At 36.3% G+C, this 21,880-nt stretch overlaps 4 protein-coding genes across 5 annotated transcripts; 1 reads left to right on the forward strand and 3 right to left on the reverse strand.

Annotated features, from left to right (window-relative positions):
* Window positions 1–3,746: 3,746 nt before the first annotated feature.
* LOC134255712 (uncharacterized) lies at window positions 3,747–7,655 on the forward strand. Its single transcript, XM_062738226.1, has 8 exons — window positions 3,747–4,015; window positions 4,314–4,411; window positions 4,726–4,843; window positions 6,052–6,206; window positions 6,320–6,432; window positions 6,543–6,682; window positions 6,779–6,994; window positions 7,420–7,655. Exons 4-8 carry the CDS (start codon window positions 6,054–6,056, stop codon window positions 7,653–7,655), a joined length of 858 nt encoding a protein of 285 aa, XP_062594210.1. The 5' UTR covers window positions 3,747–4,015; window positions 4,314–4,411; window positions 4,726–4,843; window positions 6,052–6,053.
* A 687-nt stretch (window positions 7,656–8,342) lies between these two features.
* LOC134255718 (uncharacterized) lies at window positions 8,343–9,348 on the reverse strand. Its single transcript, XM_062738230.1, has one exon. It carries the CDS (start codon window positions 9,333–9,335, stop codon window positions 8,457–8,459), a length of 879 nt encoding a protein of 292 aa, XP_062594214.1. The 5' UTR covers window positions 9,336–9,348; the 3' UTR covers window positions 8,343–8,456.
* Window positions 9,349–9,497: 149 nt separating this feature from the next.
* On the reverse strand, window positions 9,498–10,838 carry LOC134255719 (uncharacterized). 2 transcript variants are annotated; one of them, XM_062738232.1, is made up of 5 exons: window positions 10,667–10,838; window positions 10,392–10,529; window positions 10,151–10,307; window positions 9,928–10,026; window positions 9,498–9,678 (listed from the first exon to the last, which is right to left on the reverse strand). In XM_062738232.1, exons 1-5 carry the CDS (start codon window positions 10,777–10,779, stop codon window positions 9,673–9,675), a joined length of 513 nt encoding a protein of 170 aa, XP_062594216.1. In that variant the 5' UTR covers window positions 10,780–10,838; the 3' UTR covers window positions 9,498–9,672. The 2 variants fall into 2 exon arrangements, with proteins under 2 accessions (XP_062594216.1, XP_062594215.1); XM_062738231.1 differs by having other exon boundaries at window positions 9,499–10,026.
* A 7,541-nt stretch (window positions 10,839–18,379) lies between these two features.
* On the reverse strand, window positions 18,380–18,826 carry LOC134255713 (uncharacterized). The gene has a single exon (XM_062738227.1). It carries the CDS (start codon window positions 18,824–18,826, stop codon window positions 18,380–18,382), a length of 447 nt encoding a protein of 148 aa, XP_062594211.1.
* Between the last annotated feature and the right edge of the window lie 3,054 nt (window positions 18,827–21,880).

A 21,880-nucleotide genomic window follows, 5' to 3' on the forward strand; every position in this document is an offset into this window, starting at 1 on the left:
TTCTGATTTATAAATGCTTCCGTTTTTGAACCCATTTTTGGCAGACAGAAGTTCACTGTTTAGAGTGCTCACAATGTCTTCAGTCCTATAATCATCATAGTTCAAAGTGATACTCTGTTGGTTGAATTTCACTCGTAAGAAATCTGGTACATCAATTAAAGAATTTTCTTCATCATCAGCATTAGCATCAACATTCTTGAGATATTGACTGGAAATGAAAGTTTTACACAAAGTCACACAGAAGTATGAATTCATGACACTGACGTTTTAACCTCAAAATACACAGGGGTGTTCCTTCTGCCATATATATGGCCATATGGAGTTCTGGTATAAAAAGAAGGATATGGAAATAACGAACAGTATTCAATTTCAACGTCCATTAAATAAATATACAAAATAAGAGCAGAGCAAACACGGACCTCCGAAACATCAGAGGTGGGATCAGGTGCCATGGAGGAGTGAGCATCCCCTGCCGACCGGTCACATCCGCCGTGTGCTCCAAAATACAAACAAACCTTTCAGGGCTTTTCCTTATTCGGAATATGCGACCTTACAGCCTGTTGTTCCCACCATCTCATGTCGTTCAAAAAAGCCATTGATTATCAGCTTGAAGGCACAAGATATCGTTTTTCCTTTAAAAGCGCATTGTATATCACTTAACCAAGCTGTGTGTACCCAACAGGGTCTGTTGCATTGTTGTCCAGAAATTTCTGCAATGATAATAGCTAAGATTTTGATTTTTCTCTACAATTTCCCAAAAAAAACTATACATAATTGGAACATTATCATAAATGCATTTTCTTTTTTATGCAAGTTATAAAGATTACTTACTAAGTGACACTTGTTAATTTTTGTCCCCCTTATCTGCATATAGTGGTCTGAACTTGAATAAATTGAAACTTTCCCCTGCTCCTCTTCCTGTGTCAGCAAGTCTTAAAAATAAAGTCTTTCTAACACTCCATTCTATCAGATAATTTAGAAACTGAAATTTGCAGATACTTCATTATAACCAATAACAAAAAAATATTTTTCAAATACAAAATTCTTTGACATAAAATTGTTAAACCTGCAAAAAAATAAATTAATTAACCTAGCTATCTTTTAATCTGCTTGCCTCATTCCTCCTGAATTCCAATTCTCTTAGGAGTTGGTCTGCAAAGGACTGAAGGCTTTTGAAGTTTTGTTCCTTCTACTAGCAACTCCCACATTGTGCGATGTTGTCCAATGAGTACGGAAAATTCGAAGTTTATAAAGAAAAGTTAATTTATTGATTCGAAGCACTCCTTGAGTCAGAACGAGGTGGAGTTATCTGAGATTGAAAAGAAGAAACTGTGCTTGGAGGGAATGAGGGTAGGTAGATATGGTATGACCTGCCATGTGGACTCTTAAGTCTCTCTAGATTATTTACTTAAACAAGAGGCCCATGGGCCACATCGCTCACCTGAGCACCTTTGGTCGGCCATTGTGGCCCGCCCTACCCCGGGGTCATGATTTGAAAAAACTTGCATTTACATTACCTGAGGATGCTTTCCTATAAATATGATTAATTATGGCTTAGCTATTCTTAAGAAGAAGATTTTTAAAGAATTTTCCTATGTAAAACTTTGGTAGGCCATTTTGGCCTCGCCCTACCCCCGGGGGTCATGATTTGAACAAACTTGCATCTACACAACCTGAGGATGCTTCCATATAAATATGATCAATTATGGCTTAGCTATTCTTGAGAAGAAGATTTTTAAAGAATTTTCCTATACATTTCTATGTAAAACTTTGGTGGGCCATTTTGGCCCCGCCCTACCCCCGGGGGTCATGATTTGAACAAACCTGAATTTACACTACCTGAGGATATTTCCATATAAATATGATGAATTATATCTTTGTCATTCTTGAGAAGAAGATTTTCAAAGAATTTTCCTATATATTTCTATGTAAAACTTTGGTTGGCCATTTTGGCCCCGCCCTACCCCCAGGGGTCATGATTTGAACAAAGTTGAATCTACACTACCTGAGGATGTTTCCATATAAATATGATGAATTATGGCTTTGTCATTCTTGAGAAGAAGATTTTTAAAGAATTTTCCTATATATTTCTATGTAAAACTTTGGTCGGCATTTTGGCCCCGCCCTACCCCCGGGGGGTCATGATTTGAACAAACTTGCATCTACACAACCTGAAAATGTTTCCATATAAATATGATCAATTATGGCTTAGCTATTCTTGAGAAAAAGATTTTTAAAGAATTTTCCTATATATTTCTATGTAAAACTTTGGTCCGCCATTTTGGCCCCGCCCTACCCCCGGGGGTCATGATTTGAACAAACTTGCATCTACACTACCTGAGGATGCTTCCATATAAATATGATCAATTATGGCTTTGTCATTCTTGAGAAGAAGATTTTTAAAGAATTTTCCTATATATTTCTATGTAAAACTTTGGTTGGCCATTTTGGCCCCACCCTACCCCTGGGGGTCATGATTTGAATGAACTTGAATCTACACTACCTGAGGATATTTCCATATAAATATGATGAATTATATCTTTGTCATTCTTGAGAAGAAGATTTTTAAAGAATTTTTCTATATATTTCTATGTAAAACTTTGGTCGGCCATTTTGGGCCCGCCCTACCCCCAGGGGTCATGATTTGAACAAACTTGCATCTACACTACCTGAGGATGTTTCCCCATAAGTTTCATCTTTCCTAGCACAGTGGTTCTTGAGAAGAAGATTTTTAAAGAATACCACCAAATTTTCATTAATTCCCAATTATCTCCCCTTGAATTAGGGCGTGGCCCTTCATTTGAACAAACTTGAATCCCCTTCACCCAAGGATGCTTTGTGGCAAGTTTGGTTGAAATTGGCCCAGGGGTTCTTGAGAAGAAGTCGAAAATGTGAAAAGTTTACAGACAGACGGACAGACAGACAGACAGACGGACAGACAGACAGACGGACGCCGGACAAAATGTGATCAGAAAAGCTCACTTGAGCCTTCGGCTCAGGTGAGCTAAAAACCGATCAAAGCCAAAATCAGCTCAGGAGATGGATGAGGGTGTTGTATTTGGTCAATATATAACAGCAGAATTAAGAAAAATACATAATCAACGGAAAAAAGTTTGCATTAAATGTAACCAAGTCTCTCCTTTTTAAAGCAAAAAAAATTAGAAATGACCTCGTACACCTTCATTGCAAATGATAGAAACCAAGCAACTTACACAAATCGGAGCCAAAGTTATGGAAGTTTCAACTGAGTAACGAAGGAAAAATAGAAGCTACTGACAGCAGTCTTTAGTAGAATCTTTGCCCAACAAAGACAAACAAAGACAAAGACTCATGATGCTCTGCAAGATGTTACCGTATTGCAGGAACTGTACGTGAACGAATTTGACAACGAGAATGAATGAAAAATTCGTTTCAATTAATCTTATTTTAAGTGTAAAAACAGTCTCCAACCTTGCATTGGATTTCCTTCAGAATTATCTCCAGAAAAGGGCGAAAATTTTCCCTACTGCGAATTTCAACCCAATCTCTGAGAGAAATCTTATCCCGATGAAGATCCCCTTGTTTAGTGGCCTACAAATGAATACCCCTTCCCTTTGCTGGCAATACTAGCTTCTAAGTTACCATCTGTACCAGCAACTTCTGCGCCTTTAGAAAGGATTTTTTCGTCAGCTGGTTTTCTAGTGTCAAAGGTCAGGAACAGACTCTCGTCTGATATTGTTAACCATATCATTTTTAACATTAATAGGCCTACACAGCGCTCCGCGAGACTTCGCGAGATTTCGTTTCTGGAGATAAACAAAGAAGACGCCATATTACTCAAGATATAAGCGATTTGGGTATGGCGTTTTCAATATTATATTGGTCTAATTATACGGCGGGGACAACAAAACTTATGCGGAAGTCAGAGACTGCCGTACAGTCCGACCACGTTTTTAAATTTGTTTACGACAAAGATGCTCAGTATATAAGGGGAATTGTCCAAGCCTCCATGCGAGACCGGAGCTACCAGGTCACTGTAAGTTCATCCCATTTCTTTTAGATTTTTGGAAGAAAGAAAAGTTGTTTTTTGTAAATCTTTATGTGTAAAGCATTAAATAATGCATAATGTACAACATGTCCAGAAGTATATATGTTTTATCGTGCCTATACCATAAATCTAAAACAAACTCTTTCCGAATTTCCTAGATTGAAAGCGACTATGTCATGCTTTGTGTTACATATCTATAATTCTTTTTTCTCTAAAATTTTCACGTTTCCATGTAAACACAGCTCTTTGCTTTTAAAATTTTAAATTTTTTTTTTTAATTTATTAGATAACTCTTGGTTCCAACTACACCGTTGAGCAAAGCACATGTGAATGTGTGAATGGGTTGGATAAATGCCACCATAAAGCCAGCATTCTTCTCTATGGGTAACTTTATGTTGTTTATTTAATATGTAATTTTACCAAGTCTGTTCTGTTTTAGGTATGCTTTACCAACTCTAGGGATAAACTGATAAATAGAAATTATATGAAAACATGCACACCAATATGTGTGCAGTGCACCACGTGACTGGAAGTAGTAGGGTAATTATGCCTGATATTTCCAAATCCACTACTTTGACATATACATATAAGCATACTGGTAAGTTTAAGATTTATTTGTAAGACCAGGGCTGCACTATTATATATTATATGCTATGATTTGATATAACTTTGTAAATTTATGGAACACCTTTATACAGGTACAAAAACGTCAGTAAAACTGATGTCCGCCAAAGTTGGATCAAACACCCCAAGACCTCGTCAGACTAAGACGATGGAGGAACTTTTTCCTGCACCTGACAGATTTTTAAATTACAGGTAGGCATAGCCATTTATTATGGCTGTTTCTTGGATGCGAAACACAAAACACATAGTGATGCTAAATAACACATAAAAATTCTCATAGGGATATTAATTTACTCTTTCCTTTCAGTATATAATACTAATAGAGAGAGAGGAAGAGAGAGAGAGATGTTAACACACAAGTTTATATGCATATATAAAGGTCTGACATACATTAATTTAAAATATCACCAGGGCAATAGATAGACCTGTTGATGGCAATGACAGAGACTTCTTGTACCAAAAGTTGAGACAATCGGGAAGATTTTCAGGTGTAATATTTAAAATGTGACAAGTTTTATCTTGTTCTGTTTGTGTTAATGTTCATATGTATATTTATTGCACATGTTGCATTACTTTTAAAAGAAATAATTCTGTATCAGAGGAATTGTTAGAGAATATACCCAAATAGTCCAGAGATTTTGTTGGCAAATAAAAAACAGAGCCCTAAGGGCAAGGCTTTTATTAGCAAACAAATTCTCAAGACTGTAGGCTATATACTTCCTTAGATGTGGGAATTATTTCTAATCTGCTACAACAAATATTTTTTCCTCCTATTTTATTAAATGCAGAAGCAAAGTCATCATAAATGTTTCATGACTTCACAATTGAATGCTATCCTTGTCCATTTGTATTTGAAGGATTAGAAAAAAACGTTGTAATCTGAAAAAAAAAGTTCATCATCCCCACCAAATTGAAATCATTAAAATCCAAAAGATACATCTTCAATCTTCCTAGTGAAGGCAGGCAATATTAGAGAAAACAGATTTAAAATTATTGATTATTTGTTGATGACTTTTGTGATGTATTGGAGAATAATAGCAAGACATCTCTTTGGTCTTTGCAACATTTGTAGTAGAATTTGTTTAAATTCTTTTTGTTTATTACTAAAATGTGTTAGATATTCACCATTTTACATTCCAGTGTAACTTTCATTGCTTGAGTTGACCACAATGGTCTATAATGTTTTTATTTCTTTGTGATCAATGGTCCTAAATATTTTATTAAATTTTAATATTTCAACAAAAGTACCAGAAAGTTAAAGTCCAGTCTTAAAATGAAATTGGGGAAAAGACACCTTTTTATGTTTGACATGTCAACTTATTTTCTGTGACATCACTGTGACAATACTTCATTCTTCACATATTGCAAGGTAACTTATGAATAAATTTATATTTTCAAAGCCATGCATTGGATTTTGGCACCAGAGCCCTCTGTACCTCAGGTGCGCGTTCCAGTCATTGACGACTTATTGAGTAATCAAGAATTCCTGGCTGCAGAGCATCCAATGACCTGGTTACGACAGAGACTACTTGTAAATGATCAACAAATTCAACAGGTATTACAAATTGCAAAGCAGTACTAAATTTTAAAGTGTGTTTTCCAAGTATTAAGTGTGAAATGTCTCAGCTAGTTGAAATGCTTATTAATTTAGTATTTTTATATTGACAGATTGCTGCTTTGACTGTTGGACAAAAAGACAACTGTCTCTGGTCTGCCATTCGCAAAAATCGTATAACAGCTTCTAACTTTGGAGTTGTTCTGGCTGCAGTAAAAAGAAACAGGTAAAGTGTACTACAAAATAAATATTTTGTCAATATTCAGTTTAATGAAATTTTGTTTGTCCTTAAATTAAAAAGTTACTGAATTTTTTTTCTCCTGCACTATTTAACAGATATCCAGTTTCTTTGTTTAAGCGCCTCTGCCAAGCCTACAACCTTTCCAAAAAAGATGCCATAATTTGGGGTGTTTGCAACGAGAAGGTTGCAGTTGATAAATACAGGACATATGGAGACGCAGTAGTAGAACCAACAGGTAAGAAGGAGGAAACTATTATCCAATACACTAACAAAGTCTCCATCTTTAATGTTTGCTATCAAACTGATATATATAATTTTTGATTTTCAATAGGCATATGGCTCCATAGTAATGGCGTACTGGGGTGTAGCCCTGATGGAATTGTACGTCGACCAGCTTCATTCGGGTTCCATTACCAATCTCCAGTCCTGACTGACATAATGCAAGCATGCAATATTCGGCCTACATTACTAGAAGTCAAGTGCCCATATACAGCCAAGGAAAAAACAATTTCTGAAGCAATCGACACCATTGATGATTTTTGCTTAGGTAGGCAACCTTAACAGAGTTCTTAAAAAAAGATTCTGCATTAGGCCATCTCTGAAAAAATGTTTGGTTGCCCTCTCCCGACTGCCTTTCATGAAATGGCCCTACCTAAACTTTTTTTTTACATTCCAGAGGACACAATATATTTCTCTCTTTTCCTAGTATCTCATCTATAAATATGTTGAAATTTTCTGGAAAAATGATTTTTCCACCTATCTACCAACTCAATGATTATAACCTGAGGTAGAAGAGGAAAATTAAACATTATTTTAAAGACGGCTTAAAAAAGATTCACTTATAATTTACTGTAAACACTATATATATATAAAAATTGAATGATTCCCAATAACATATAATCCTCTTGATTATTTATTCTGAAATGCAGTTTTTGGTCAACACATTATGTGAATATTTTTTTTCATTTAAAGAGTTTCAAGAATTTTGTGGAGAGAGAACATACAAGTTGAAGGAGACTCATCCATATTATGACCAAGTTCAGGGACAACTCTACATAACTGGGAAACAGGCCTGTGATTTTATGGTTTGGACTCCGAAAGATTGCGCTATTGTAAGGATTACCCAGGACCCTGTTTGGCAGACGAACATTTCCGTTCTTACAGACTTCTATTTCCATAGATTCATACCACACTTACAGCAATTGTAAATCCTTTGAATCATGTATTTACATTTTTTTGCGTTACGAAGTATAGCGAAAAATAATTGTCCTGACGACATGTAAACGAATACAAAAGTGTGGTGTTACTAAGGTAAAATTGCTATGTAGGTTTCAGCCAATGAAAAGTTAGTATTGAGAAAACGTGTTCGATTGCATATACGGGTGGTTAGTAAAGGTTCACTTTCTAGCGCACGCTTTCCCGAGCAAGTCGTGTTTTAAAATTTGTTTTTTAGATACAATAGTTGAATTTATATGAAAAAAAAAATTCAAATTAAGAATAAGCTTTTTGGATGTTTTAAACGTGAGTGAGGATCCGCCACTCAATTTTTTCGCTTACTCTGCATTTGCCGCGGATACACAGGTTTCCATAGTTTTTTCAAAATATTTTTTATCTATGGTTTTTCCTGGGCGGCAGAGGAGGCTATAAGGCTTAGTTTCTATTGCATCAATATAAAAGTCGATGTGTGTTTATGTTTTTGCCTGTTTGTTTGTTGGCAAAATTTTATATCAGAACTGCTTTGTTATGTGTATGATGATGTATATGATGTGTGATATGATGTATGTTTGAATATATTCAATACAAGAAACCTGGCGTCAACTTGCTCGGTGCGCTACAATGCATATTAAGGTGTTGTGTTTATATATAAAGGTGCAAAGTGAAATGAAGTGTGGACATGTTACTTAAATCTATAAAGCATGCAAGCCATGTTTGAAGAGTAATAAATGAGCTTCAATATCTGCTAGTTATTCACATTTTAATCTTGAATAAATAACAGCTTTCAAACTCTTTCAGTTATTTTCTGGTACAAAATTTTGAGCAATTTCTTGCAGTAAAGGGTCTTGGAAATTTACCAACACACAACATAATTGAAATATTTTTGTACTAATATATCTGAGCTGGTGTGGGATGTGCCTCAGTATTTCATAATTTTTTATTCTTTCATTAGCACGTTCAACGTGAATTCTAGATCTTGCAATTTTTCTGCAGAGCTGGACTTCGGCAGGGGTGTACTGTGACTTTGCTGTCAAAAAGGGTGGTATATTAAGATGAACACCTTGTGGCAAGAGTTTATGTATTGTGAACCCTTTATCAGCAAGAATCATATCACCAGGAGACAGCTGATTCAGAAGTCCACAATGCTCAACAATTGCCACATCTGAAGTACTTCCTGGATACAATTTACTTGCAAATACAAGTGCACCATTTGGTGCAACACCAGTGACACTCTTGACTGTGTGGGAATTTTTATACCCACTGTAGGTACTAGCTTGTAGCCTCATGTCATTACCAGGAACATCCTGTCTAATTTCAGTAGCATCAAGCACAATGCGACATGCACTGAAATCGCCAAAACTTGTTGGCATTGAGCCTTTGCATTTTTGCAAAGTTGGAATGTTATTTTCTACTAACCCCTCATACAAAATTTCATGCATTGCACAGATTTGTGAAGTTACAATATTGTTCACCGAGGATGCACTTGTGTTGAACCTCTCAGCAAGATCTAAGAGTGGCGTGTTCATGGTAAGTTTCATGAGGGTCATAAGCAGCTGATCACTTTGTGAAATAAATGAAGGTGTCCATCCATCGATGTACTTGATGGTGAATCTGCGCATCATTTCATCAATGGCTTGAAACATGTCTGGTCTTAGACTAGTATACATCAGCATCTACATAAATAATGATATTCTTAACACTGCATTTGCTTTAGACCATATTATACAATGGCCAGTAATGCTGCGAAATGTTGCAAATGAAATTTCACTCAATACTTTAACAGTATAACAAACATGCATGTGAATACAAAAATTTAATTTCAATTTGACACTGAAAAGAATCTGTCCAGCAGAAAAACATTTTTTTTCCTCCTTAAGTAAATTATTTCAATTAATATTATATTTAATCGCTAGCTGTCCACATCCTTGGTAGATGAAGTATTTCTATGGAACTGTCCAGCAGTCTGTATATCTATGGAACTCTCCAGTAGTCCATCCATTTTCATTTTTATTAACACTGAAAATTAAATTATAAACCACAAAGCATCTTGTTCCAAAGAAAATTTGTAGCAAGTAGATAAAAGCATAAAGAATTAAATTGTTTTTGGTTGGTGGGTTCTTTGTCGCACTTAGAATGAACATGTACTAGTATAATGGACTTAAAAACTGAGAACTATCATTTTCTAAAGGAGACAAATATAATCTAAAAATGACCACAACCTGAACCACCCTCTTAACCTTGAGTGATATTAAGTGCAAGACCTACCTTTCTTTCATCTCCTATTATGTCCTCTAAAGTAAAGGCTCTTTTCCTAGACATTGCCTGAATCTGCCTTGTCAGTTCTTCCACTTGCAGTTTCAAATTCTATTGAAGTAAATCAATTTAGTTTTATAGATGAAAGAAGTTTTCACAAAAAAATGATGAAAATGTTACACCATATTGAGTATATAGGTCCCTGGTTACACAAAAAAGCTATAAAAAAACAAACCTTGTGCTCCTCACTTAACCGTTGGAATGAAAGCTGGTATGGGTGGTCAATTACATGTGGAGGAAGAGGAGGGACACAGGCATCATCAGATGTGCTGCCTTCATCCGTGTTCACACACTGCACCTGGTTGTCTAATTCTTTCTCGTATTTTACAGTTCTACTTGGAAAAATTATTTCTGTGTTTACTGCACGTATTTTAGATGACTTCCTTTTTAATTTATTTTTACTGCACAAAATTTACCTTGAAATTTTATTTGGGTCAGGAAAATCAAACCCGGAACTCAAGGGAAACTGTGTAGGACCATTCTCCTTTTTTTCGTCCTTGAAATGGCAACTACATATCCTGTCCATATTGAGATTAACACATCTATCCTTGCGTCTAGAATTAGATCAAATTCATACATAAAGCCGTTGACACAAGTTATTCACATCAAACAGAGGATTAATCGTTCAACTGTGCCCCCCCCCCCCTTTTACGATTTTGACACACAATTTTACGTATTTAATGCACCTTACCTGCAAAGTCTCTCCCATTTCTTTGCCAATGCTTGATTCGGTGGAAATCTAAACATTTTACATGTCTTCTGTAACCCTTGATGGTTACAACCAAAGACGAAACAAATAGTCATAATCGTGATGTAACACAGCCAAAGTTTGTTTATCTCCGGAAGCTGTTTACCGGAAGTTACGTAGCGCGAGACTGTGTAGGCCTATAAACAGAAAATGTTACAGTTTTGTACATACTCGTAAATTGCTGAATATTCAATAGGGAAATTAAATGAATTTTTTATGTATTATTAATTATTTCAAGATTGTATTAATTGTTTGCATAAATTCATATACATGTAATTAAAATGTATCGCAAGCTCTCTGTTTTAAAACCAAGTACGTTCTAGTTGTTTACCAGCCACGGGTCATTGACTTAACAATATCTGTACGTCAAAATGGCTTCAGGTGATAGATCAATAATGGGAACATACTTAACAAAAAGGAAAAAAATGCTAGTGTTTTGATAAACATGTTTTAGTTTAAGTGTGCGGTAAATATTTAAATAAAATATGTTTTTGTGTAAATATATTAAATATATTTATCTATGCTTCACAAAACTTTACGATTCAGAAATATGTTGTATATTAGTGACACTATAATCAAATATAATTGTGTTAGCAGTCTGTAATTGATAATGGTTGAATATGAAAGAGAGGAAAAATTAAAATTGCAGCGAATAATCGACTATCGTTCGATAAAAGCCCAAGACTATTCGACTTAGCTGTTAGTAAAACTAACATCTTTAACTCACACAGAATATCAAAATTAAAAAGCTTTTATTGCATCCTACAAAACTATGCCACCTTTCTCATATTCAAACTGACATTCCTTCTCTGGGAAATTTTGTAAAAGTGGTTGAACTCATGCTTTGTTTAAGGCAGAGACCGATAGCCCCCCCCCCCCCCCCCCAGCACTACAACCCCTGACCCTTGGGCCATGAAATTTCACAGTTTTGGTAGAAGACTTATGGTTATTGTTTTCATGTTACGGTTTGACTTCTTACTGTCCAGGAGTGAAGAAGATTTTTAAAGATTGCGTAAATGTTGGTGGATTTGCCCACCCCGTTCCGGCCCTAGGGGGACAGGGACCGTAAAATTCACAATTTGCTCCCCTTTACCTATAGATGCTTTTTGCCATATTTGGTGCAAATTGGTTGAATGTTTTCAGAGAAACTGAAAATGTTTAAATGTTAACAAATGACGAAAACTGATAGCAATAAGTCACCCGAGTTTACTCAGGTGACCTAAAAAGTAAGGAAACTGAACAAGTTTGGAATAACAACCAAAACGTAGGTAAATTTAATCTGAGCACAAACAAAGTTAAAATACGAGACTATAAACATTATCTAGGAATATCGGGAAATATATAAAGGTAATTAAAGGCACTACATATTCTGCGAAAGACAAATGGAAAATTCAATAAAAATCATAACCGTTACATTCATCCATCTGAAAAGAAAAATGACAATTTTTGTTACACAAGAGAAAAGAAAAAAATCAAACGAATGCATTTTAAGGATGGATTCTTGTCAGCATTTTACGTCGTCAATGAGTCCTCAAACATATGTGACATGATTTTCTGGAATACTTCGGACGCATACTTTATACCAAATGGCATACGCTTGAAACGGTATCGCCCAAATGGTGTGTTGAACGTACAAAGTCTTGAACTAGCTTTGTCTTGTTGGATTTGCCAGAATCCACTAACGGCATCTAATTTAGTTAAGTATTTTGCATGTGACATATTCTCAATGACATCCTCAACAGTTCCCACTAACGGCATCTAATTTAGTTAAGTATTTTGCATGTGACATATTCTCAATGACATCCTCAACAGTTCGTAACGGAAAATGTTTACGTTGAATTGCATTGTTGAGATCCCTGGGATCAATACATATTCGGATTTTGGATCCTTTATTCACAACAGTCATGCTGTTCACCCACGGAGTTGGTTCTGTCTGTCGTTCAATGACTCCCAACTGTTCCATTCTCTGTAATTCTTGGTGAACTTTGTCTTTTAATGAGATTGGTATCTTGCGTGGTAGATGTATGGTAGGTGTTACCGATGGATCAATCTTTATCGAGTACTGTCCAGGTAAGCATCCTAATCCTTCAAATAGCTCTGCGTATTGAGATTCACTCAAAATGTCTTTTCCAGATGACTGATGTTTGTCCTCATTAGATCCTAGCTTGCAGGAAATGGAATTCATACATCTCAGAAAGTCAAGTTTCAGCTCCGAGAATGTTTGGTGCGTTTCTGTTGACAACGTAAAACTCTACTGCATGAGTTTGGCCATTATGTTGCAATGGTATTGTTGTCATACCATCTGTGATGATTTTATGTCCAGAGTAAGATGTTAGCGAAGCTTTCGGTTTCTCTAGGGGTGACATTTTAAGTTTGTGATAAGTGTCTCTAGTGAGTACATTACACTTTGCACCTGTATCCATGAGAAACTGTACATCTGTGTTGTTCAACTGTAAAGTTGTAATCAAATTGTCAATGGTGTTGACATCAACATGTCCAGTATCAATCATTCCTAGGAAAAATGAATCTTGACAGTCCGAGTCATTCTCGTCGGATTCATCCAGCATGTTCACTGAGCGACTTTTAAATTTTCCTGGACGCTTTCCATGGAATTTTCCTCGCTGCGCTGGTTTTCCTCTATGAGCATAATGTCCACCTCGTGTGCGGTTATATGTTGCACTAGATTCACAAACACGTTCAAAATGGTTTCTTTTTCCACATCCTGAACAGACTTTTCATATCGCTGGACACATTTCACCATGCTTGTGCTTCTTATGTCCACACTGTCTACAATTTTGATTGTCTGATTGTTCGCCTTTGAACTACTGTTTTGCTGTGATACGTTTCACTTCACTCGTCACATTACCTGCAGTATTTCCTTTGGGTTCTTCATTTATTGTTTTGAGTTGAGCTCGAGAAAGTTCATATAAATTCGCAATGTCTATAGCCTGTGCTAGCGTCAGTTCACTTCCTGTTGTGATCAACTTTTCTCTTATTTGGCCGAACGTACACCAAACACTACTCTGTCTCTTACCATTTCATCTGGATTCGTGTAACCACAGTCTTTCACTAAAACTTTTAAAACTGCCACAGTCTTTCACTAAAACTTTTAAAACTGCCACAGTCTTTCACTAAAACTTTTATAACTGTAACGAATTCTTCACATGTCTCATTTTCTTGCTGAGTTCTACACTGAATTTTGTATCTTGAGAACACTTTGTTTCTTTTCGGCTGAAAGTAGGCCTAAAATTTCGTGTTATATGTCTCTAGTTTCTTTTCTCATCATTTGTCATGTACCAGGTACTGTAGACATCCCTACCTTTTTCGCCTACCAAGATCATAAGGTAGTTACATTTTTCTTCCTCGGATTTTTTTCAACGGTCCGTTGAACATAAATTCTGTGTGAGCTTTGAATTTTTTCCATGTTCCAGGAAGATCACCACTTTCCCGGTCGATTTTCGGGGTAGCGCAAATGAGAGACTCCATATTTCTCTCTCTCGAGTGATTAAGTCAAGGAATGCAAACTTTGCAAGTTGTGATGACGCTCTAAACATATGATTTCAGCCACTTTCTGACACTATGTGGCGTTCACATGTAAGCAGCCATTTGTAAACTGGAAACAACTACATGAATATTTTATTTTTAGAACCAAACATGATCATATATCAGAACATAGAATTCCGGAATATAAAATGTCAATTAGTAAATTATAGATACATGACAAAGTTCCAAAGAGGTAAAGAACATTTTTGAATACATATTAACATTTTTTGTAAGCACCAACGAATTTACTATAGGGCTTGGAAACGACATGTCTCAGATTTTGATGAAAATTTTACCATAAGTGTGTCTTGGTGCAAAACTAGTAAATATGGTGTCGGAAGTTCCACATGTGCACTTGGTTGCCATGGAGACGGATCCATTGAATTCGGCCATTTTTTCCCATTTTGACTAAATGAAAACATGAAAATTGAGGAAATGTAAATGAATATTTATCGGTATCTAAAACACTCTAACATAATTCATTGGATCATTTGATAACATGACTTTTTAAGGTACACAGAGCATATAATTGTTTATTCTTGAAATATTCTTCCTGTAAGAAAAAGGTCGTGCAAAATGACATGGTTTCTAAAAATTTGAAAAATGGGGAAATTAGAAATTTTTGAGATCTTTGAGGTTAAATAAGAAAAATTGTCCGCGGAAATTTCCAAAATCTTATGTGTGTAATTATACTTGGTAATAAATAGTGTCATTTCATGAAAAAACATAAGTGGGCTTTTGCTCCTATGTTTAGTAACATGTATCTATAAATAGATATATTGTAGAAAATGTGAAACATCTAGTTTTTGCAAAGTTTTTTATTGTCATTACTGCATAATTAGAACGAATGTTGTAAAATTTGAAATTTTAATGACAAGAGCTGGACACCACTAGCTGGTATGGACAACGGTTGAGGAGAATTCCCATTTCTATTTTTAGTATCAGGTGGCTAAATATAGATATGTCTCTGAATATTAGGAAAAATGGCATTTTTGTTCTAATTGGAAGCTTCAAATAAAAAGTCCTAACAAATATAAAGCTTTAAACAATATGCTTTCAGAATGTACATGTGGTTGTTCAAAAATTGCTACAACATTGAGGATGAACACTTGTTTCATTTTATGGCAACCATGGTCTAAAAATAGATTCCTCGAATAATTGAGAAAATGTATATTATTGCACCTTTTTAAGCACTTTAAAAACGTGATTGCTGATTCCTTAGGAAGTATATTGTAAAATTCAAAATGTTAGTGAAAAGACCTAGATACCACTTGTTGGTATGGATAATTGTTGAGGGGAATAGAGAGCAGGCGAAGGTACAGAGAAGTAAGGATACCGTCAGTAATACATTGTATGTTTTAAACTTTAATCCTTACATCGAGTTTTAGACAAAAGACTAAATTCTCTTTACCCCTTTCTGAGAGCGTGACCTTAATATTATACAGCAAATTCCCACATGTTCTCCACATTGATCCGTCTAGGGGTGTGAAACAGTCTTCCTTACTACAAGATTTAAGTGGACTCGAAAATAGGATCAAGCAGAGTCTCGGAATAAAATTTAACAAACGTGGAAGTATAGAGCCACTCATATAGTGTTCCGACAGTGATATACCAAATAACAAAGATGCTCAAAGAAATTGACCTTCCTTAGTACAAACCAGAATCTAAATCAACGTCTGAACTTTTTCTACAAATTTGTTGAGCGGCAGATACCAGCCATCTTACCCGATCAATATATCACATTACAAAAACAGAAAAGGCATATGAAATCTAAAGTGTACGTAGACTACAAAGCGACAAATATTATATACAGTAGGATAGGAAAGAACAGCAGAGCAGTAGAAGACCACACCGCAAAGACAGACCAGCTCATGAACTCGTTCTTTGTACGCACTGCGATCGATTGGAACCATCTGGAGGAAGTAGTCCGCGCCTTTAAGTTAGAAAGTTTTAAGTCAGTGTTAGAACATCAGCGCGACTGAACTCTCTCTCTCTCTCTCTCCGTTACGTCAAAGCCCAACAGGTTATTGCGATGTACAAATACAGATACAGATTATAATTTTTTCACGTATGTACAATCGTACGTTTTGATATTTAGCTCTACTAGCGACTAATATTAATTTTTTCCTACATTGGCTCGTATAAAGGTTTTGCAACCTCATATGTCTTCTGCTCAAGAGCCTAGCTACTTGACGAGATAGGAACAAAGCAAATTTACAAGAAGGTACCGAATGTCACCGGTGGGAACAAATGTCAAGGAAGAGTGAGCATCTCTCGTTGGCCTGTCATGTTCGGGAAATAGAGGATAAATCCGTTGACTATTCAGTGTTTAAAGATGGCCTAACAATCAGTTTGATACTGTAGTGAAATAGCTTATGTTAATATCTCCACTATGACATTTCACCTGACCTCATAACGATCTACTCGTGCCGGCACGCTTATTACCTCAATTATTAAATAAAGAACATGCAGAAATTGGAGACTCTATCATCGACTTAAAAGCCAGATCCATGAGAGACAATCTAGTGTTTTCAGGCTTCCAGAACAGAAAGAAGAGGACACAGAGGAGGTTCTGCAAGTTTTCATTCGGAAGATATTTAGGCGTTATTGCGAACTTTCATTTCAACGGGTCCACAGGGTCGGAAAATTCAGAGAATTCAGTGAAAAACCCAGAAATATTGTAGCAAATTTCAGGCATTTCAAGGACCGGGAATACATCAGAATCAAAGCGCCACATAGACTCCATGGATGTTACATCTGGGTAAATGAACAGTGTCTGGCAGAAATGGTGGAGAGGAGAAAAAACTCTTCCGACAGCCGAGACAAGACGAATGCACGACTAAGCTAGTGCGAGATGTGCTATATATTAACGGGAACGTGTATACACCCTCACGTCCACTTTTATCAACATAGAGATGTCGGGAGAAACACCATCCAGACATGCTACTTACTGTAGGACTAGTGATGTTCAATTAATAACACTGATGATATTCATATAAATCACACAAATAATCAATGCACTTTGGGGTGTTGAGAGGCCTTAAGTATTTTCTATACAGCCTGAAGTTGTTTTTCCCGTTCCAACGAATACGTCCATAAAGGTGAAATTCGTATATTTTTTTAATTTAAAGGGTTTATCAGGTATTATAGGTGGTTTTGTATCCATAATCCTGCAAATAACAATAAGAAAAGATTTCTTTGGACATTTATTGATTTATTATCTTTTATTTTACATTGAAAAATTCTGTAAACACATAGCATTTATATTGAATTGACCACACTCATTTATATATAAATGTACTTTTGCTTAGGTTCTATATAATTTTACAGAACTGTCTTCAAAGTTCACGTTAATAACAAACGATTCATTTAGTTTGTCCTCATACAGTTCCGTAATGCACACTATGTAATATGACCCAATGAAATCGTTATATAACACAGGACCCAATTTCTTTACTCCACGCACATCAACCACTCTTCGCTTTCATTCTCTATGATGGCAACCCCAGCCAAGTCCAAAGCCATCCGGACTGCTTCTTCCTCATTTGTGGAATAGTCCATCAGCCCCCTGGCCAGCCAACCGATTGTGTCGTTCATTCTCCTTTTGTCCTTGACAGATGTCAAAGACAATGATTTGGCCTCCAGAAATCTTGATGTTTCTTTGATTATGATTCGTATCAACTCCATTCTAATTTCTGTGACACTGGCGAAGAAGCGTGTCGCATAAGCGATCCCAGTGGCCTGCTGGTCCGCTTCTTCTTCGCGGAGTCCACGCTTGATCAGAAATTTTGTGGTCTTATTATAGGTGTAAATTTTAGAAGTTGGATTGAGGATTCCTCGTTTCTTTAATTCTTTCATCTCGTCCTGTAGGGGTTTCTTCTCACTTTTCAGCGTTGTGAGACTTCCCGTTCTTGTCCTGGTCACGGGCACCAATTAATCCGGTATATAACAATTAACTAATGTGTTTGGATTCAGATGACTTTTGTAAGTTTATACTTTTATTAAAAAATCACAGCAAAGGTATCAAACAAACAATGGTACATCAAAAAGTTCAATTTTAAAGATCTCGGAGCCAAGATGGTGAAAGCTACTGATACTCAGTGTACACAACTTTTATAAGTGGGGAATTACATATTCCTTTGTCAACATGATCTTCTTAATGTCAATGTCTGCTACTCTTTCATGATATCCATTATACAAGATCAAGGCAACAGAGGGCATGTTGTCTCTTCCTATTTCCTGGATGAAGTCTGAGCAGTTTGTCTGTGCCCCAAACAAAATGACATTATGGAACGCTTTGGCATCCATTCCCATTCCTAACGCACTAGTTGAAATTACAACTCGTAGAGGACTGTCACAGTTTTTCAGTTCCTTAACGATGTACTTCTTCTTCATCTCTTCTGTCTCCGAGTGGAACAATTCAATATACTGGACACTGGATGGTACTTCTGCAACTAAAAAGGTATAGATTTTAGAGGAATTATTAATAGACGTGCAATAAAAGAGTACCCGTGGAATCTTCTCTTGTAACTCTTGAAGTGGATCAAATATCCAGAACATTGACGTCTCAAATCTTTTGAAACCATATTTACTTATAACTTAATGAGATGAAGAGATTTTATTCAATTCCAAAAACCTTTGTTTTCCAAGCAAATTTCATGAGCTATATATAAGCCATACCATTTTCTACACATCTACAGACTTGCTCCCCACAGATTTGATCGATTGAACTGCCTAGCTGAACGCAGCATGTGTATGTGTATCTATTAATTGGATCTATACCTGAATAAAAAAAATATATCAACTTTCAAATAAAGAAGAGATACAAAACATATTTATACTAAATTATTTTAGTAAATAAACCTGAAACAATATTTTTACTCCGACTGAGAATTAAGGATGGATGTGTGAATGAACGGCTGATTTTTAAAAAAATATCATTTGATATGTACTCTTAGTATAAAGTTCTAAAGAATTAAATACATTTATGTACATAGTATTTTTATTCCAAGATCATATCGTGAAACAGACTACTTCTACCGGTTGGCAAGGGATCTTACAAAATGAGAATATAAATTCATACTCACCTAATATTTATCTGTAATTTTGCAGTTTCATCATGGATGTGGCTAAGGCCGAAAAGAAGGGGAGAGTGTTTCAGTGCACGCTTTGTGATTTTAAACAGATTAAAAAGTATGCTATTAAGCATTTTCTGAAGTGTCAAGTGCTTAGGGAGGAAGTTCATTTTACATGTAAATCCTGTGACTTTGTGGCGCTGACGGAGAAGGAACTTTTGTCACATGGTAGATGGTATGACCCGCATAAGGGAACAGATATTCCAGTGGAGGTTATTCGTGCGGCTGTACCTTTTGCCTGGAAGGAGGATCTCTTAGTCAGATGAGAACAGGCGGCTTCACTGGCGTACTGGATAAATTTAGGTACCAAGAAAGAGAAGATGGCTGAGGACAAAGTGGTCCCACTGTCTACACTTCTGGAGGAGGTGGCAGAATTAGTTCCCCCTACGCCAGCGATGCGCTCCCCTCCAGAAGTGGTGGACATTTTACCCCAACTGTTGGGAGAGGAGGAGCCAGAACTAGGGGCGGAGAAGGCGGATCTGATAGGGGCACTTAAGGACCTACAAGCTGAGGTGAAGAAGCAAGGTGGCCGGCAGATAGAGGCCATAGAGGAGCAGACCGTAGCGGCCAGGAAATTAACAAAGACCTTGACGGACTATTTTTATAGTAGCGGCCCAAAGAGGGGGCTTACACCTCAGCCAGAGGATAGACCTGCGACACCCATCCGAGCAAGGTTACCCAAGAGGCCTGCGTTCCGGGGCCGAGGATGGTATCGGCCTCGCCTCATTACCAGCGGCAGTGCTCCACCGTACCGAAGGAACCTGAATGAAGAAAGACGCCAGGAAAGGACAACCCGTGCCGAGACATTATTCAGAAGGTCAAGATCAAGGTCCAACTCTCCAGTAAAGAAGAAGGTCAAGTCAACAATAGTTAGGTGCGATAAGAAATAGGTTTTTATATGCTTGAGGGTTTTAGTGTTAGTTTGGGATGGGGGTGGATTTTAGAACATTGTATATTAGCATAATATTAATGCTTTCATGTTGATGGTACAAATTTGATAACAACTAGGTACTTATGACTTTACAATTTGTGAGTACGGATTTTATTTAATGAAAATTGTCTACACATGTGTCTATACAATTGAGGATCATTTAAATTAAATAAATATGTGATCTGTTAGAGCGCTGCCTATGTCTGGAAACTGGATGTTTGGATTATTTTTTTTTTCAAAATATAGTGGATTGAAATAATATGTTGATAATTAGAGAATTGTAAATTCCCTATATTTTTGGTTACTAATTATCCGTATAAATAGAAGTACTTAAGTCGGTTGTACATTGACGATTTGCTCCGCAAATTTAGGTGTATTCATGACGATTAATCACCAGGGGTTTTATGCTGTCCTTATGACGTTTTTTTTATAGCATAACATAAATCTTTTGAGAGTGCATTTCATTTTTTTTGTTAGCATGGGTATACATGTCTTTAGTTAGGCGACCATAATTTGAATTTTAGTTTTACGGATCCGCCTACTCTAAAAATTGGCATTTCAAATAAAAAGAAAAAAAATCCGGAAATTTTCATGCCGCTCGTCCGAAACCCGTTTTTTTTTTTTTTAAAGAAAATCACTCAGACGTTTGAATCTCGGTAAACACGTGCAGAAAATGTCAGAACATCGTAATCATCCTCAATGGATTGGTTTTATTGTTTTTAAAAACCAGGGGACAATCACCAACAGATTCATTCAATGTAAACCAACAGATACTGTAGGGGATATTGTGGCACAATGCGTTGGGTCCTCAGAATCGGAGGTCAAGGTGGTAGCGTACCCCAGCACTTGACATCTATATTCAAGTTGATGGTGCTTGATTGTGCTATGCCAGCTGAAGTTATTTATGAAATGAACTTTCGGTATGTGCATGTTCATGTAAGAGATAGAGTGCAAGACCAGGAGGCTTCTTCAGAACGAAAATCAGATTTTGATGTTTGATGGGGGTTAACAGAAACTATACACATTTACCCCTATTGAAAAGGTACGTGACATGTGCCTGTGGTTTTAATGCAAAAACATAATAGCAATCTAAACATACTATGAAATGAAATGGTATAAATATATTCATTTTAAAAATTGAGTTAGTTATTAGTGTGAATTATATATTGACTTAAGATCTGAAAGATTTGAAATTGTTTGTATAAGGATATGGAAATAACGAACAGTATTCAATCTCAACGTCCATTAAACAAATATACAAAACAAGAGCAGAGCAAACACGGACCTCCGAAACATCAGAGGTGGGATCAGGTGCCATTGAGGAGTGAGCATCCCCTGCTGACCGGTCACACCCGCCGTGTGCTCATTGTCATAATCAGGAAATAACGGAAAAAATCCGTAGTCAATTCAGTGTATAAATAATGGACTAACAATTGGTATGAAAAACGTCAGTCAGCATTTCATTCAATGATAAATTGTATTTGCTGACAAGGTCATTGTATCGACCATAGAATTTACGAAATGATGACTTTAAACGAGACTGTTGAT

This window comes from Saccostrea cucullata, unplaced genomic scaffold (genome assembly GCF_032062105.1).
Source record: "Saccostrea cucullata isolate Sc308-1 unplaced genomic scaffold, CSIRO_AGI_Scuc_v1 ctg3358, whole genome shotgun sequence".
Lineage (NCBI taxonomy): Eukaryota > Metazoa > Mollusca > Bivalvia > Ostreida > Ostreidae > Saccostrea > Saccostrea cuccullata.

Excerpts from the sequence above, each read along its gene's own strand:
- LOC134255713 (XM_062738227.1), bottom strand. The coding sequence starts at position 18,826 with ATGTTCTGGATATTTGATCCACTTCAAGAGTTACAAGAGAAGATTCCA.
- LOC134255718 (XM_062738230.1), bottom strand. The coding sequence starts at position 9,335 with ATGCTGATGTATACTAGTCTAAGACCAGACATGTTTCAAGCCATTGAT.
- LOC134255719 (XM_062738231.1), bottom strand. The coding sequence starts at position 10,779 with ATGACTATTTGTTTCGTCTTTGGTTGTAACCATCAAGGGTTACAGAAG. Across the intron at positions 10,530-10,666 it reads AAATGGGAGAGACTTTGCAG|ACGCAAGGATAGATGTGTTA; the intron begins GTAAGGTGCATT and ends ATCTAATTCTAG. Across the intron at positions 10,308-10,391 it reads GACCCAAATAAAATTTCAAG|AACTGTAAAATACGAGAAAG; the intron begins GTAAATTTTGTG and ends TTTTCCAAGTAG.
- LOC134255712 (XM_062738226.1), top strand. The coding sequence starts at position 6,054 with ATGCATTGGATTTTGGCACCAGAGCCCTCTGTACCTCAGGTGCGCGTT. Across the intron at positions 6,207-6,319 it reads ATGATCAACAAATTCAACAG|ATTGCTGCTTTGACTGTTGG; the intron begins GTATTACAAATT and ends TTATATTGACAG. Across the intron at positions 6,683-6,778 it reads CGCAGTAGTAGAACCAACAG|GCATATGGCTCCATAGTAAT; the intron begins GTAAGAAGGAGG and ends GATTTTCAATAG.